Source organism: Zingiber officinale, chromosome 8A (assembly GCF_018446385.1).
Source record: "Zingiber officinale cultivar Zhangliang chromosome 8A, Zo_v1.1, whole genome shotgun sequence".
NCBI classification, from domain to species: Eukaryota; Viridiplantae; Streptophyta; class Magnoliopsida; order Zingiberales; family Zingiberaceae; genus Zingiber; species Zingiber officinale.
In genome coordinates this window covers 41,716,526-41,734,200 of record NC_056000.1, presented here as the reverse complement: position 1 = coordinate 41,734,200, position 17,675 = coordinate 41,716,526, and the positions used below count along the sequence as shown (strand labels likewise).

General features: G+C 43.3%; 1 protein-coding gene across 2 annotated transcripts; it reads left to right on the top strand.

Moving 5' to 3' along the window:
- The first annotated feature begins 11,445 nt into the window (after positions 1–11,445).
- Positions 11,446–14,623, top strand: LOC122008613 (probable serine/threonine-protein kinase PBL26). Of its 2 annotated transcripts, XM_042564403.1 has the most exons (6): positions 11,446–11,786; positions 11,926–12,060; positions 12,760–12,941; positions 13,061–13,250; positions 13,381–13,772; positions 13,945–14,623. In XM_042564403.1, exons 2-6 carry the CDS (start codon positions 11,964–11,966, stop codon positions 14,173–14,175), a joined length of 1,092 nt encoding a protein of 363 aa, XP_042420337.1. In that variant the 5' UTR covers positions 11,446–11,786; positions 11,926–11,963; the 3' UTR covers positions 14,176–14,623. The 2 variants fall into 2 exon arrangements, with proteins under 2 accessions (XP_042420337.1, XP_042420336.1); XM_042564402.1 differs by having other exon boundaries at positions 11,446–12,060.
- Positions 14,624–17,675: the final 3,052 nt, after the last annotated feature.

Genomic DNA, 17,675 nt, shown 5'->3' with positions numbered 1-17,675 from the left:
TGTCTCTCGACCCCCTTCTGAGCTTGGCGAAACCTCCGTGCCTGCTCCCGATCAGGGAGTCGCTGAGCTCCCAGGCTCTATATCTTTCGACCGGGCACCATCACTATCCAGTCTACCTAAGGGATTAATAGCCGCACCGTTGGTCGCCTTCATGTCGTCCCCTTTGCCGGTGGCACAAGTGTCCCGTGTTCGACCGACATCATCGCCTCATTGGGATGGCAAAGCAACGTTAGCCTCGTCCGCTCTAAGCGACTGATGCCACATAACGACAGTCATTCATTTACCTATGGACGAGTGGCGTGCCTCAGACAACACCGAATCCCGAGCCCCTAAGCACCATATAATTATCCAGGGGTCGCTCACCCAGATATGAGCCGACGCTAGGGCTCGCGCGACAGTCATGCCTCTGGGGCACTCGCCGACAGTCATACCCAGATGCCCACTAGGGTGAGCATTTTACTTGTACATTATGATCTATTTTCGCTTGGCTCTAATATTTTCCTGGGTTCCTTGCAGTATTGGGTAGAGAATCTGGCCATGTGCCAAAGACTCACATTTTTGGAGTAGGAAATCAAGTAGCTGCGTGCACAGAGCGGCCAATCGCCAGCTTCCTAGGCACAGCTGGAGCAAATGAGTGCTGAGATAGCTCAACTAAGAGCCGATCTGAGTAAGAGCTCCGAGCAACTTGAGGTGAAGAAGAGCAAAGGCGACGAGCAGGCTGCTCAATTGGCTTGGCTTGATAAATAGGTCAGCTCCTTCGAGTCCAAGCTTAACTTGGCTAACACCAGGAAGCTCTGAGCCATTGAGGACTTGGAGATCAAAAATAAGGAGTTTCGGGTGTTGGCTAAAAACTTGAAGGATGTGGAGGCCTCGCTAAACGCCGAGAGGGAGAGTAGGTCAGCCGAATGCTCTACCTCAAAGATTCAGCTTGACGCTAAAGATGAAGAGCTGACCAATTTAAAGGAAGAGCTGAAGACACCCCAAGCGGCCTTAGAGACTTATTAGGGAGCCGAACTGAGCAGATTTGATCTCATAAAGTAGGCCTACATCGGCTCGAATGCTTTAAATGACAAGGTCGCCGATCTGGCACCCCGTCTATTCAACCTTGCTATCGACGGGATGCTTGATCAATTGACGGAAGGCGGCTACCTCCCCTTCGCTCTGACAAACAAGGTCATTAGTTGGGATAAGTTGACTAAGTCGTTACCCGACGATGTTTTAGATTTTTTGGAGTGAGCTTACTTGAACGAATGCTGAGCTATTCTATATTGTCCTTTTATGTGCTTGTATGTTTTATCAGAGTATTAATGGATGATTGCTTGTTCAGCAGATCTATCAATCCTTCGTTTTGCGCAGTTCAATTTTTTTTCCTTTTCATATTTTTTAAATGTTTTCATTGTGCTACTGCTCAGGGTTCGAGCTACGAACCACTTACCATGAAACGAAATATTTCATTAGTGTGGCTCCGTGGCCCATTGAACGACGTTATATTAATTGCTTGCATGAGCCATTTTTCATCAGTCTTGGGTTTATAGCTGCTACTCGACTTTTGATGCAAACACGGAGTTTAAGGTCACCTCTCAACCATTGAATGACGTAGCCGGGGGTTTAAGGTCACTGCTTGACCTTGATAAGTGTTTAAGGTCATCGCTCGGTCGTTGATGGCGATAAGAGTTTAAGGTCGCCACTCGACCGTTGACAGAGACAAGGTTTTATAGTCGTCGCTTGACCATTGAAGAAGACAGGGGTTTAAGGTCGTCGCTCAGACAAGGGTTTAAGGTTACCTCTCGACCGTTGATGGAAACAAGGTTCTATAGTTACCACTCGACCGTTGACAGAGATAGGGGTTTAAGGTCGTCGCTCAACCATTGACGGAGGCAAGGGTTTAAGGTCGCCGCTCGACCGTTGATAGAAACAAGAGTTTAAGGTCGCCACTCGACCATTGATGAAGATAAGGCTTTAAGATCGTCGCTCGATCGTTGATGGCGACAAGGGTTTATAGTTGCCGCTCAACTTTTAACTTGGTCGATCAGTCAAGAGTCTAGAAAACTTATTTTTTATTCATGTATGTCCTGCATCCAGAAGGCATATGCATAAATACATCTATATTTACTTATGCATCTCTTATTCGGTCTAATAGGGTTAGAGATGATTCGTGCTCCATGGCCGCTTGAGCCGCCTTCCATCTTCGTCCTCCAAGTAGTAGGCCCCCGAGTGTAGTTTTTGTACGACCTTGTAAGGTCCTCCCCATGGTGCATTGAGTTTGGTGGCATTGCCGATCGGCTTAATTTTCTTCCACACCAGATCTTCGACATGGAAAAATCTCGGGATTACCCTTTGGTTGTAGTTCTACCTCATTCGATGTCGGTATGCCATTAGCCGGGCGGTGGCTTTATCCCATGATTCATCCACCAAGTCGATATCCATTAACCTCCGCTCTGTATTTCCCACGCCGTAGAGTTTCACCCAGTCGGATTCTACTCCAAACTCCACGGGAACCACTACTTCTCCTCCATACACCAGCTGGAATGGTGTTATGCTAGTCGCTTCTTTTGGAGTCATGCGAAGTGCCCATAAGACACTTGGGAGCTCGTCGACCCATCTGCCTCTTGGGTGGTCGAGCCGAGCTCGTAATCCTCTAAGGATCTCTCAGTTTGTGACTTTTGTCTGGCCATTGCTCGGAGGGCAGGCTACTGAGATGAAGGTCTGTTGGATGTCATAGCCTTCGCACCACTCCCTGAGCCTCCAACCTACGAATTGCCTATCGTTATTTGAGACGAGCCGGTGGGGAATGCCGAACCGACACAAGATATTTTGCCAAATGAATTTGATGACCATTTGCTCACTTATCCTTGCTAGTGGCTCGACCTCCACCCACTTTGAGAAGTAGTCCACCGCGACGAGTAGGAACCTCAGTTGATCGGTCGCCATGGGAAACGGTCCCACGTTGTCCATGCCCTATTGGTCGAACGGGCAAGACATTGTGGATGCCTTCATTTTCTCGATTGGTCGGTGCAGGATGTTGTGATACCTTTGGCAGCACAGACATGTGGTTATTGTCCGAGCGGCATCCTCTTGGAGAGTTGGCCAAAAATATCCAGCTAGGAGAATCTTTCGAGCCATCGAACGCCCGCCCGGATGGCTTCCACAAGAACCTTGGTGCACTTCCTAAAGGATGTACTCCACGTCCTTTAGTCCAACACACTTGAGCACGGGTCTAGAGAAGGCTCCTTTATACAGTTGATCTCCGACTAAGGTGAACCATCTGTCCCTCTTCTTTAGTAGTCGAGTTGTCTCATGGTCGGTCGGCATGCTACCCAATCAGAGGAATTCAATCAGCAACATTCTCCAGTCACTCGAGAAGACCACTCCCTCCATCCGGTCGATGTGCGTCACCAATGAGACATGTATGATTGGCTGGTTAATCACGACTAGTGATAATGAGCTAGCTAACTTTGCCAGTGTATCTGCTGCTTGATTATCCGATCGGGGGATCTTCTGTATAGTTCCCTCTTGAAAATTTGTCTTTAGCTTCTCGAAAGCTTCTACATATAACTTGAGTCAGGAGCTTCTAATCTCAAACACCCCTGATAGCTATTGGGCGGGCAGCTGAGAGTCCGAGTGAATGAGGACTTTTGTGGCTCCGACATGTCACGCTGCTTGTAAGCTGACTATCAAGGCTTCACACTCGGCTTCGTTGTTGGTGGCCTAATAATCCAGCCGAATGGAAAGTTGCATCCGGTCTTCCCGTGGTGAAATGAGTAGAATGTCGATTTCGCTGCCTTGTCGAGTGGACGAACCATCAACATATATTCTCCAAGTTGCCGTCGGCTCAGCCTTCTGGACCTCTGTAATAAAATCAGTCAAGGCCTGAGCTTTGATCGTCATTCGGGGTTGATATTGAATATCAAACTCGCTTAGTTCAATTGTCCATTTAATTAGCCGCCCGGACATCTCTGGGTTGAGAATGACTCTTTCCAGGGTACTGTTGGTCATGACGATGATCGGATGAGCGAGGAAATATGGGCGGAGTCTCCGAGCGGCAAGCACCAAAGTGTAAGCTAATTTTTCCAGACTAATGTAGCGGGATTCAACATCTTTCAATATATGGCTTAAAAAGTACGCGGGTTGCTATTCATAGCCATTCTGCTTGACTAATTTCGAGCTGACAGCATACATGGTGGACGACAAATAGATCCAAAGCCGCTCCCGGCGCTTGGCTTATCTAACACAGGTAAGGAGTTAAGATACTCCTTGAATTCTTCCAACGCCCGGTGGCACTCCGTATCCTAATGAAATTTAGTCGCTCGATGCAACACCTTGAAGAACGACAGACTTTGGTCAGATGACTTAGATATGAATCTGGACAATGCGGTGATCCGTCCAGTCAGTCGTTAGGCCTCCTTCAAGCTGCGTAACGATGACATGTCTTACAAGTCCTTGATCTTACTCGGATTCGCCTCGATCCCTCGTTCGGTGACGATATATCCGAGAAACCGTCCACTCCTAGCGCCGAACAGATACTTGCTTGAGTTCAGCTTCATCCCGTACGCCCTTAAGGTTCGACAAGTTTTCTCGATATCTGCACACAGATTAGTGACTCAGACTGACTTTATTAATATGTCGTCTACGTATACCTCCAAGTTGTGGCCAATCTGTTCCCGAAACACCTTGTTCATGAGCCTTTGGTAGGTGACGCCGATGTTTTTAAGTCTAAACAACATGATGTTGTAGCAGAATATTCCATCGACCGTGATAAAATTAACATTTTCCTGATCATCTTTGGTGAGTGGCACTTGGTGGTAGCCTTGATACGCGTTAAGCATGCAGATCAGCTCGCAATCTGCTGTAGAGTCCACCATCTTGTCTATCCGGGGCAGTGGGTAGAAATCTTTCGGGCACGCCTTAGTTAAGTCATGGATGTTAGGACCGTTGGCCAGCTAGAAGGAGGTTGAATAGCTCTGCATAAAATCAAAACAAACGAATCCTTCTCGGACTTAAAAGAACACTTGCATAAAATAATTAAATGAACAGAAAAAGAACGAGACTTAGAGTTTTTACTTGGTTACAACCGGGAAGGTTGTTAATCTAAGGAAATGAATTGCTTTACTTTCTCCTTCAGGCAGAGAAGCCTCTTTACAACAATTTTACGCACAAAAATGAAGAAGCTAAACAAAGAATAAAACGTGTACAAGTGTTGCTCAATAATTCTTGTTGTTTTCTAGCTTCTAAACCAAGGTTGTATTTATAACCTTGGTCGGGGCGCCTGGAAGTGTTCCAGGTGCCTGGAGTGGGATAAAATTCTTTTCCTGACACAACGGTCAACATTCACGTCGAATGGATAAAAATGAGATTTCGGGCGCCCGGAATGGGCTCGAGCGTCCGGAATAGGTCATGGCGCCCGGACCCTAAAAGTCAACAAGGTTGACATTTTTTAGTTCAGGCCCTCTGCTCCGATGCTGCTCGCCTCGGTCAGGGTCTTCCACTCCTGCTCCGCTCGCTTGGGTGATTTCGGTCATCCGAAATAGGGCTCACCCGAACCCAATTTCCGGCATTCTCGAGCAACCTTCCGCTTCGGCTTCTCGTCCCTCAGAAACGCCGCGTGTCTCCTTCTCGTCCGCTCGCGTACTCTTTGGCAGTACCTCGTCCCTCAGACGCACTGAGCTGGTTGGCTCTCTCCCATGCCATCCTTCTCGCTAGCTGGGTCTTTTGCTCAACTTTCTGTGCTCCTAAGCTCCCACACACTTAGACACAAGGTTAAACACAACATAGCCTAACTTAACTTTTTTTATCACATCAAAACTACCTTGGGGTACCAACAATGGAAGTCGATGCAGACCCACCATTTATTGCTCGGCATGGAGACCAACATCACATTAGCGAGCAAGCTCGAAAATCGGGTCTCCCGTATATGACCGGTCTCCAGCAGTTTCTCTATCTCCGTCCGTATGATCGAGTTTCACTCTATACTGAAGTTCCTTTTCTTTTACTTCACCAGTTGGGCGTTAGGTCAGACATAAAGCTCGTGTTGTGTTATGCTCGACGAGATTCCGAGGAGCTCGTGGGTTGGCCAGACGAACACATCATGATTCCGCCTAAGGCAGGCAGAGAGCTCTGCCTTTTTCTCGTTCTCCAGATCGGTGGAAATGAAGGTGGTCACCTCCGACCGGCTCAGGTGGATATGGATCTCCTCCTTTTCTTTATAAATTGGCGCAGGAGACTTCTCAATAATGGCGTTAACCTGTAGGCACAGGTTTTTTCGAGCGGTTCTTGCTTCTGATCTGACCATCTCGATGTAGCATCTTCGAGTGACCAATTGGTCTCCTTTGACTTCTCCCACCTTGTCATTCACTGAGAACTTAATCTTCTGACAGTAGGTGGACACCAACGCTCAGAACTTGTTTAAGGCCAGCCGGCCTAATATAACATTGTATGTTGATGGCGCGTCTACCCCATTGAAGTTTGTGGTCCTTGTCCTTTTTAGGGGCTCCTCGTCAAGTGAAATGGCTAGCTTGGTTTGACCGATCAACAACACTTGGTTGCCCGTGAAATCGTAGAGTGGAGTCGTCATCGGCAGCAGTTCACTCTGGTCGATTTGCAAGTGATCGAATGCCTTTTTGTATATGATGTTCACCAAGCTCCCAGTTTTAATAAAAGTTCGATGGATTATATAATTGGAAATTACCGCTCAGATTATCAATGTATCGTCGTGAGGGATCTCTATTCCCTTTAAGTCTTTAGGGCTGAAGTTGATTTCGGGTCCTTCATCTTTCTCCTTGCTACAGCCAACAACGTGTATCTCGAGTCACCGAGCATACGACTTCCTTGCCCGGTTAGAATCTCCACCGGTCAGTCCTCTTGCGATCATACCTATCTCCCCCGAGCGGTGTTACTCCCGTTCTCTTCCTCTCGTGCTGACGATTCATTCCGCTTGGCGAAGCATTGAGCGGGACTTCAAATATTCCGACGCTGAGGCTGATGGCGGTGTGGTTTGGGCGTTGTCCTTTCTCCCTCCCTTCGGACGGTTGATCGGCGCCTTTGTCACCGATCAGGTGATGGTGATCGACGACAATATCCCCGTAGGGCTGGCTTGTTGGCTGCCAGGTCATAGTAGTCCCGGGTGTTGTACGTCGCCAACTAGTGGAAGGAGCAGAACATCGATGTCTACACCTTGCCTTTTGTAGCATTTGGACGAGTGGTCGCCACATGTTGTACGACATATGTCCTGGGCTCATATGGCGGGGCTTCTCCTGATCGAGACCTCTTGGGAGGTTGATGGATGCCTGGCTTACGCCGTTCAGATACTCCCGCCGGCTTGGCATGCGTCTCCTTCTTTCTTGCCGCCTGAGCTTCTTCCACATTGATGTATTCGTTGGCCTTTTTTTGTAGGTGGTCAAAGTCCCTTAACGGCCTCCGAATGAGTGATCGGAAGAACCCTCCTTCGGTGAGCCCTTGGGTGAAGGAGTTCACCAACACGTCCGAGGATACTGTCGGGATGTTCATCGTCACCTGATTGAAGCACTGAAAATAGGCCCTTAACGCTTCTCGGGGCCCTTGCTTCAATGAGAATAGATCTATACTTGTCTTCTGATGGTGGTGACTGCTAGCAAAGTGATACAGGAAGGCCGCTCGGAATCCCTTGAAGCTATGGATCGAGTTGCTCAGCAACTGCTTGAACCAACATTGCACTGATCCAGATAACTTGGCGAGGAAGACTCGACATTTCACCCCATCTGTGTACTGGTGAAGTGTGGTTGTGTTATCAAACTTGGCCAAGTGGTTATCGGGGGTTGTCACTCCATTATATTCCTTAATCGTTAGTGGGGTGTACTGTTTCGGCAGAGGGTCATTTAGAATCCCCTTCTAAAATTACTAATTGACCCGCTCGAGCGAATTATCCTCTGTGGGTGCCTTCCTTTTCCTTGTTTCTCGAACGGGTTCCTCATACGAGAAAGATCCCCGGTCTCTGCCCGCTCAAACCCTCTCTTCTGCCGAGTCTATAACGACGCTCTGTGTAAGGGGATCGATGCATGAGGTGCTTCCCCATAGGTGCCGATCGACCTCTTGTTCGGATCCCAAATGGAAAGTTGTTCCGTTCGGTCCCCTCGCTCAGCCTGGCGACCTACCGCAGAGGCTGCAGGCTCCTGCGCTTGGCCATCGGCCAATGCCTATTGTTGTTGTTGCTCTAATATCTTTGTCACTCGAGCCTATATTAGTACGTCAAGATCCTCTTGCATCAACGTCACTGTTGTGAGTCGTCCAGCGTCTTCCATCTTTTCATTCGGATGTAGGCTAAATTCCCACAGACGACGCCAAAATGATCCTGTCCGAAGGCGTGAAGCTGGAAAGTCGAGGATGTGTCAGTTTCGCTGACTGACTGAAGACCTCGCTCCTATCTGCAAAACAAACAAAACCAGATAAGGGATCACTGGAGTTGGCTCTCCGACGCTCAAATTAGAAACAAAAAAAGAGGAATAAAAAATAATACGGACAGAAATGAATCCTTACTTTTCTTCATACCTAGCATACTCTTTTATACCTGTTTTAGTGTCCCTTCATATGCCTCTGTTTAATGATATTAATTGCAGACAGAAGACATCTTTGTCTTTGCTTCTTTACATTCAATGATAGATGAAGTGTTCTCTTCTCCTTATTAAGTATCCGTCTATTCCTCTTTTATTATATCGGTTTATTATATTGTCAACGACATACCTCGAGCTGAACGGGTGGCCTGCTCGACCCGCTCTCCTATCGATCAGGCTGACCAGACGTTGTTTCATTCAGATGATTGACCGGACAGCGGTTCCTCTGATCGACCTATATAGCCTCCTCTCGCTCGAGCGACGTGGTTGAACCTCTGAACTCTGATGTTGATCATTTTGACTTTGACCTTTACCGTGGTTGTTGACCTGTGCCAGGTGTACTCCTCCTTACCACCGCATCATTATCCATGCCATCCTTCATGTTGACTCTCGTCTATTGCTTCTCAAGCACAATTATCTTTGATGCTCCTTGTATTATGTTGCCTCAAGCGACCCATATTACCCTTCTCAAAAATAATTTAGACATTCAGTCACCATGTGCTTCATGTGTGTATCACCAAGTCTCTATGAACCTAGACACACAAGTTAAACTATAATGCAAGACCTAACTAAAATCTTTGTCCAAGTATAAAAACTCATAGTCAAATCGGACCACTAAGGGTTTCAAACTCATAATCATTTTGACCTATTAAGACTTTCATTTGTCCAATCTCAAGTCAATATTAACCTCACCAAGACATCCATGTGTCTAAAGACCACTTTTTTGTGACTTCCGTTTGTCTTGCATCAGGTCAACCTTGATATGCCAAAACTTTTTCCCTTATCAAAGACTTCCGCTTATCTTGTATCAAATAATCTTGATATACCAAAACTTTTTTCCTTATCAAGTATCCAATCAAATTTGACTCGTCTAGACTTCGATCACTTATCAAGCATCTAATAAATTTGACTTACTTGGAGGCTTACTTGAAGTGATAGGATATGTGGAAATCAGAGTTAGAATAGCTAAAAGGGTGGGGTTAATTGTGAACTTGCAATAAAATTATTGTTTCTTTTTCTTGCAATTTCTTAGCGAGGACACGTACATATTAGAGAAAATAAACATTAATAAATCAAAGCATAAACATACACATTGAGATTTATTTGGTTCACAACCCCTAGATTATTAAGTCCAAAGATTATTAAGTCCAATGATTATGCATAGTATTATCACTAATTTCTCATTTTCAGAAAACACCGAAAGCTTATACAAGTGAGTATTATAAAATAACTAAGAGAGCAATAAAGTAAACGAGGTAGAAATTTGGAGCTTATTTTTGTGTGTTGTCTTGGTCAAAATTTGCTCACCACAAAATTATTTTAAACGAAATTTATTACATTCCTTGTAGCTTCTTGAGTGTAATTATACCCTCAAACATGAGGTATTAAGTTTTGAGCACTCTAGAAACACTTTAAATCAAGTTCATTACAATTTTTACTATTATAAGTTTTTGACAATCAACTAGTACAGTCAATTAGAATCCATAGATGAAGCACAAAATGTTTAGAAATTGATTGGAACAATCGATTTGGTGAATCCATGAAATTTTTTCATCGACCATCGGGGTAAATCGGGAAGCGCTTACGTAAGTGACCCAAACGTCCAGTATTTTTTGGTTGCACGCCCCATTTGAATAGAAAATTCCTACAAATTCATCGTATCTGGAGATCAAATCATGAGTATCTAAGTGATAATCTAGGTGACCTACCACTGCACCATAATCATATGATGTATACCATTTGAATATTAGAGAAAGTTAACTATGCAGCTCAATAAATTATCATTTAAAATACGTATGTGTATAAGAATAAAACCATAGCAAAACTCTTAAAACATTAAGGGACTCAATACAAAACTTAATCAGGTTTTCTAACCGTTATGTCTTAAACGGTTGATTTCCTTTTAGGACTAAAATCTCACCAAAAAAAAAAATATCACTCTAAATGCTCCAAGCAACATACTACAATTTTTTTTTAAATTCAATAAATTTAGAATCATTTAACAATTTTTTAGCTAGAATTACTATAATATCCTTAAAGATTCAATCATCAAAAGAAAATCTCAATAAAATTAAGGGTTAAGGAACACAACACATACCACCACCTCCTCCTCCTCCTCCTTCCTTTTTTTTTTTTCTGATTTAATCGGTTTAGAGATTAACTTAGCTAAATTGAGAGAATTTAAATTTACTTTGTCTTGAGTTGATTAAAAAAACAATATCGATATTATATATTTAGACCTTTGTATTTATAATTCAAAATTAATTTTAGAAAATAAATAATTTAAATTCAGAGAAAGAATAAACTAAATTTCAATTTATTCTAATTCCACAATCCAAAACCTATAAGCGAAGATCATATCCAAATACTAAATTTAAAGGGCAAAAGTCAAAAACCCCTTTCCATTAGAACAGTTAAAAGTTTTTTTAATATATTATTAAAACAACATTTATGATTTCAGCCTATTTTTATTTTTAATAATATTACAGCAGTTATAAATTCATAACTATTACGGACAAATATGGAATCTTAATAATTATAATCCTAATAATTATATAGCTTCTAAATTGTATAAATACAGAAACTATGATTTTATAGTTGTTATAATATAAAATTAATATTAATTAAAATTAAAATATTATTATAATATAATATTAATAGTATCGATCAAAATTGAAGTATGGTACCGTAAATCTCATAATTATTATAATATCAAAAATAAAATTATTTTTTTTTAAAAAAATATTAAAATAAGATGAAATAGTATTTTAATAATAAATAAATAAATAAGACTATTTCAATATAAAAAAGTGAAGTTTTTTTTTTTTTTTGGTTCCAATTTAAAATACCTCAAATCTCCTCTTTCATTTTTCCTCTCTCGGACGCCCATCTGTTCCCTGCGCGGTCAAAATGGCCTCAGATCCTCGCCGCCGCTTCCGGAGGAGGCACCCTACTTTTTGGCTTCCGCCCCAAACGGAAAAGCCGACTTCTGTTGCCATTCCTTCGCCACCGCCATCCCCCTCCCGCCCCGCCCCACCCTACCCCGGCCAAACATCTATCTTCGACGCAAATCGCATCAGCGATCTGGGGGCTTTCATCTCCCCCATAAGCCGTGCCCAACTCTTTCGGGGTCCTGGATCGCGCTCCCACCTGTTTCTCTCGTACGCTGACGCTTCATCGAAGATAGATTGGAGCTGTGGCCTGGTAGGTCGTGGTGCTGTTCGGCAATCGCAAGGGCAGTGTCTGGCTGGAACCATATGTTCAAGCTTCTTCGGCCCGGATGCCGGAAGTTATTCTTTTCGTCCGTGAGTTGTGTCAATTCATATGCCTAATGGAATTCTAGGTTTCTGTGGAAATTGGAGGCACTGGCACTTGTCGAGAATGAGCTGCTTTCCATGTTTCTCCAAAAAGAGCCAAAGGAAGGAAATTGCTCCTGGAAAAAGCCTCGCAAAAGATAATGTGTCCAGGAAGACGGCTGGTGAGCTTTCTTTCTTTATCCTGTTTTTGTTCCTTTTTTTTTAATTTTATTTTAATGGACTCTGTTGTTCGACCTAACTATTGCATCGTCTTCCCCTCCATTTTAAGGGATAACAAAGAACAATTCAGAAGAATGCCCTCTTTCTGCCTTCTTAATTATATGGATGTCTAGGCTCCATCTTAAACTATTCATTTTGTATGCTGGTCGCTGGAAGACGTATGGTTCTAAGCATTTTTTCCATTCCAATTTCATACAGTTTACCGTTGTTTCTATCTCTACTACCTCGTATTTGAACGAAAATGATATCTAGGTTCTTGTGTGCATTTTGAACTAAAACTGAATTAGTGGAATCTCGGATGACAAAAAAAAAAAATAGTGCATCTATTTTCTCGCCAAAGACAGGCTGTAGATATGTACTGCAGACTGTAAAATCAAAAGAAAACGGCATAACATCTTCTAGTTTATCAGACTGTAACTTCTGGTTTGGAACTTCAGACATTCATCAATGCAAAATTCTCTTCTACCCTCATTTCATTTATTCCCTCTGAGAGCTAAAAGTATTCAATGACTACAGGCAACATGTCTCTATACCATAATAGTTTGCCAAGAATGTAATGCTCATGATTTCAATGCTTGATTAATCATCTGCTTGCACTTTTTCATGTTCACATTGTCTACTTCTGAACTTCCATTTCCCAGACTACTCGGAGAAGCCTTCCGCTGAAGCATCCCAAAGGGATTCTGGCAAGGGCAATATTGCTGCGCTAACATTTACATTTGAGGAACTTGCATTAGCTACAAAGAATTTTCGAGCTGAATGTCTCCTAGGTGAAGGAGGGTTTGGTAGAGTGTACAAAGGTTACCTTGAGAACACTGGACAGGTAAAATGGTAAATTAATCAAAGTCAAGCTTTTACTTGATATGGCATTCTTGCATTCATTAAAAATAGATCTTATTGTATGACAAATTCACTGACATTGTTATGATCTGTTGGGTTTAGATAGCAGCTGTTAAACAGTTAAACAGGGCTGGTTTCCAAGGCAATAAAGAATTTGTTGTCGAAGTATTGATGCTTAGCCTCCTTCATCATCAAAATCTAGTGAAGCTTATTGGATACTGTGCTGATGGTGATCAAAGATTACTGGTGTATGAGTTCATGTCTATGGGCTCTCTAGAAGATCATTTGCTTGGTATTAAAATCAGAACTTATTGAAGAATCCATACATTGCAGCAGCATGCTATTTTCCATTTTTCAATTCATGCATCAACTTAATGTGTGATAGGCTCTTACAATTGGGAATAAATAAATTTTCTCCACAGTTATCTCACCCAATCGGAAACTCCTCAGCTGGTACACAAGAATGAAAATAGCTTATGGTGCTGCTCAAGGTTTAGAGTATTTGCACGAGAAGGCAAACCCACCAGTGATCTTTCGTGACTTCAAATCTTCTAACATCCTTCTTGATCAGGATTTCAATGCCAAACTCTCTGATTTTGGTCTGGCAAAGCTAGTCCCTGTGGGGGATAAAGTTCATGTTTCTTCTAGGGTGATGGGAACAATTGGCTACTGTGCACCTGAGTATGCAAGAACAGGGCATCTAAGCTTGAAATCAGACGTGTATAGTTTTGGAGTAGTTTTGCTCGAGTTGATCACAGGAAGGAGGGCCATTGATACAACTAGGCCAACAAATGAACAGAATCTTGTTTCTTGGGTATGAAATCTACTAGACTTTTTTTTTCTTTTTCTTTTGTTGTACCCTAACAGTTTTAGCTTATGCATTGGACATCTTTGTATATACAGGATGACTGTTAATTCTTTATATTATTTGTTATGGCATTCCATTGTCACATGTAATTTACCGAAACATATTTATATCTCTACAGGCAAAGCCAATGCTGGGAGACCAGAAGAGATTCCCTGAGCTAGTTGATCCACTTATACAAGGGAATTACCCACCGAATGGCTTGAGCCAGGCAGTAGCTGTTGCTGCAATGTGTCTGCAACAAGAGGCTTCAGTTCGACCGTCAATGACTGATGTTGTTATTTCACTGAACTTTCTCAAAACACCATCAGGCAGTCCTGAGGTAGACCCTACTCCCTCATCTCCAACATAAAAGGCACAAACTAATCTAGGTCGACTGGAGCCAGAAGAGTATTCAAGGGTTCATAATCACTCTCAAGTTCTCCATGGTGTGGGTCGGACACTTACTGCTCAAGACTATTTGGCAGGAATTGAGAGATTATGGAACCTGTTTGCTGAGCTTGTTACTTGTCTATATCCATAGCTTCACACCCAGAATCGCGTAGCATATTGATTTAGATTTCAGGAAAAGTTCTGAAAACCTGAAGTCTTATGGTGCTGCTGTGTTGGAAACTTGTGAAACTCAGGTCATATGAATAGTGGGGTTATACTAAATTGTTTATAAAATGTTCCAATAAATTGTGTCTGACAGATATGGACTATGAATTTACTTTAGTTTGTAAATAATCAGAAACATAAAATGGTACCAGTTAATGAGAAAATTTGTTAAGGTCTCCCCTAGATAGTAGCATTTATCTTTATAATCTTAGTATCTTCTTTCACATCCATGATTTTTTTGTGTATTTACAATTACAGCCCTAGTTATCTACAAATATATTGATTTGTAGAACCTCTCAGACTTATTAGTAAAGTTAGCTATCTATTAGCCAATTTATATATCTTTTTGTCTATTTATGGAAGACTAGGTTTGATCTAGATAAAATCACATGTTAATGGAACCATAATTATGTATTCTATCTCTATTTTTGATTTGGCCATTATTGTTTGATCCATTGTCTTCTAATATATTAAGTTGCCTCCCAAAAGAAAACAATACCATAATGACTATGGTTACCTAAAAAAATGGAAACATAGAGTAAATCAATTTTACATGGTTCGAAATTCTCAGTTCTTACTCTACAATTTATGATCCTTTGATGGGTTGACCCTATACCTCTTCCCCTTGCAGGTACGTTTCAAAGGTAGAGAAATCTCATACATTAAATTTTTGTTCTTTACAACTAATATAAGAAAATAAAAATCATTGTTGAAATGAATGACTTGTAGTCATTGTAGAACGTCGTAAATTGCTTAAATTGACCCTGGAACGTAGGCAACACTCTCTTTGAGATCGAATACTAGAAATGATGGTGAAATCTCCATAAAATCTGCTTGTGTGTTTTTGACTAACTAGATTTACTTTCTAGTAGACCAAAATCACTCGTGCAAACCACCGCATCCGGATCTAGACCTTTTCTATCATTGATCGAGTTTTATTCGACTAAACTAAAAAAAATTTGAGATTTATTCTTCTATTGCAATTTTGGTTGACTATTGTTATTGTTAGTCGACTAACCATTTGAGTTAAGTAACTTATCATATTTGATTAATCAGATTGGATGAAATCTGAATCTTCTGATGCCATTTAGGTTGGCTAAACTTATTTTTAGTTGACTTTTCTTTTTCGTCGACCAAAATGTCAATTTTGGTCGACTAGACGGATGAAATGCAAGGCCAAAACATAGAGTTTAGATCGGGTCGTGATTAGAATTTGATCAAAATTAATTATGTCTTTTCTAGTTTATCTTCCCATTTAGATTATAGTTTGGGTCAAGATAGACGGCCGGAAGTCACTGAGATGAGCGGGCCGTCCCTTGATCGGCGCCATACAATCTGCCCAACTACCGGTGGCCTACCTCGAGCCAAACAATAACCTAAGTGGAAATATGAACTCAACAGAAATCATAGTCAATTTTAATGAGTTTAATTTTATAAAATAGGTTTACATTTAATTAACATAATTAATTATCATTAAAGAAATTAAATCTTAATTAAATAATCTAATGCTTAATTATATATAAAGGGAATTTTGATTAAATGGATGTGTATTCAATATATAGATCCAATAATGATCTGGCAGTAAGAATGGGGGACCCCATTTAGCAGAGTCAACGCCCCGTGGAGGTCATCGGAGCAGCCGCCCATCCGGGGAGAGTGTGGTCCGACCAGACGGGTGGCTGTCGACGGCCGGTCTGACCGGACTGCCGGCCGGCCGATGGAATCGAATACTCGGAAGGGTCCGGCCGGCTCGCGCTTATGGTTGGAAGGCACCCTGTCAAATCGGGGTTCCGACGCTCAGTTGAAAAGGTCATGGACCGAGCTGACCTTCGACCGACCAAAGTCATAAAGCACCCCTGTTTATTAGTCTCCACAAAGCACAAGTAAACTACTGCGGACGTCCGGCCGGATGTTGAGGGAGCTGTCCGCCCGGACAACAAGTTTGGAGCAAGGGAAAAGGACAAGAGACTTCTTTCTCTGACAGCCGGTAGGTTTCATGTGTGTGCCATGCTCCAAATCTTGTGACAGGGGATTATGCTGTCCCATCAGGGGCATGCTTTGACTGTAGCGATATGGGTCAGGTAGGCTCTCTGACAAGTACATGCCGAGGTATGGGTTGCTGACACGTCTGCACTTCGGTAAACGTGCATTAGATCTCTCCTCGCTCTATATATAGAGCCTCTTACTTCGCCGCAGGTACGCGAAAAATCACTTTGAGAACCACCTTGTTTATCGTAGTTTAACTGACTTGAGCGTCGGAGGGTCACCGCCGGGAACCCCCTTCCCGGCCCGACTTCTGTGCAGGTTAGCCGGAGCATCGCGCCATCCGTTGGAGATCTACATCAGCAAGTCGGGAAGCGCCACGTGCCCAGCGTCTGTTGGCTTCTGGTTCGGACAGGATCAATTTGGCGCCGTCTGTGGGAAAGCACCTGCATTCGAACGAGAACAATGGACGAGGCTGGACGACAACACACGGTGACGCTTTCGACGGAAGAACTCGACGCTCTGGTCGAGATGAGGGCCGCCAAACTTGTGGAGTTAAAACAAAAAGCATCAGCCGAGCGGCCTGAGCAACAAGCAACATCTACATCGGGCGGCCGAGCGGACGCACCTCAAGCCACCGTTGCATTCCATCGGGCCTTATTCCGCACCCCTGAAGCCGGGCCAGCTCGGAGAGATAGAGGATCTTCTTCCGACGAAATGCCTAGGCGAGACGCCAGAAAGGGGAAAACTCCCCGAGCGGACTCATCTCCCGAGCGGATCAATCGCCAATTTTCGGAGGCTATTCTACGAGACCCTCTGCCTAAACATTATGCGCCCCCGGCGATCGGCGAGTACAATGGAACAACAGACCCGGATGATCATCTGGGTAAGTTCGATAACACAGCTACGCTCCATCAATATACAGATGGAGTAAAGTGCCGAGTCTTTCTTACCACTCTCTCGGGATCGGCTCAACGGTGGTTTCGAAGACTGCCGGACGGATCCATCACTAGCTTCAAGGACTTCCGAACAGCCTTCCTCCACCACTTCGCCAGCAGTCGGCGTTATCAGAAGACAAGTGTCAGCTTGTTTGCCATCAAGCAAGAGCCGAGAGAATCGCTTCGAGCTTACATCCAGCGATTCAACCAAGTGGCGATGGATATTCCAACGGCCACATCGGAGACGATGATGAATGCCTTCACGCAAGGCCTTGTGGACGGGGACTTCTTCCGATCGCTCATCCGAAAGTCGCCCCAAGGTTATGATCATATG

Excerpts from the sequence above, each read along its gene's own strand:
- LOC122008613 (XM_042564402.1), top strand. The coding sequence starts at position 11,907 with ATGCCTAATGGAATTCTAGGTTTCTGTGGAAATTGGAGGCACTGGCAC. Across the intron at positions 12,942-13,060 it reads ACCTTGAGAACACTGGACAG|ATAGCAGCTGTTAAACAGTT; the intron begins GTAAAATGGTAA and ends TGTTGGGTTTAG. Across the intron at positions 13,251-13,380 it reads TCTAGAAGATCATTTGCTTG|TTATCTCACCCAATCGGAAA; the intron begins GTATTAAAATCA and ends TTTTCTCCACAG.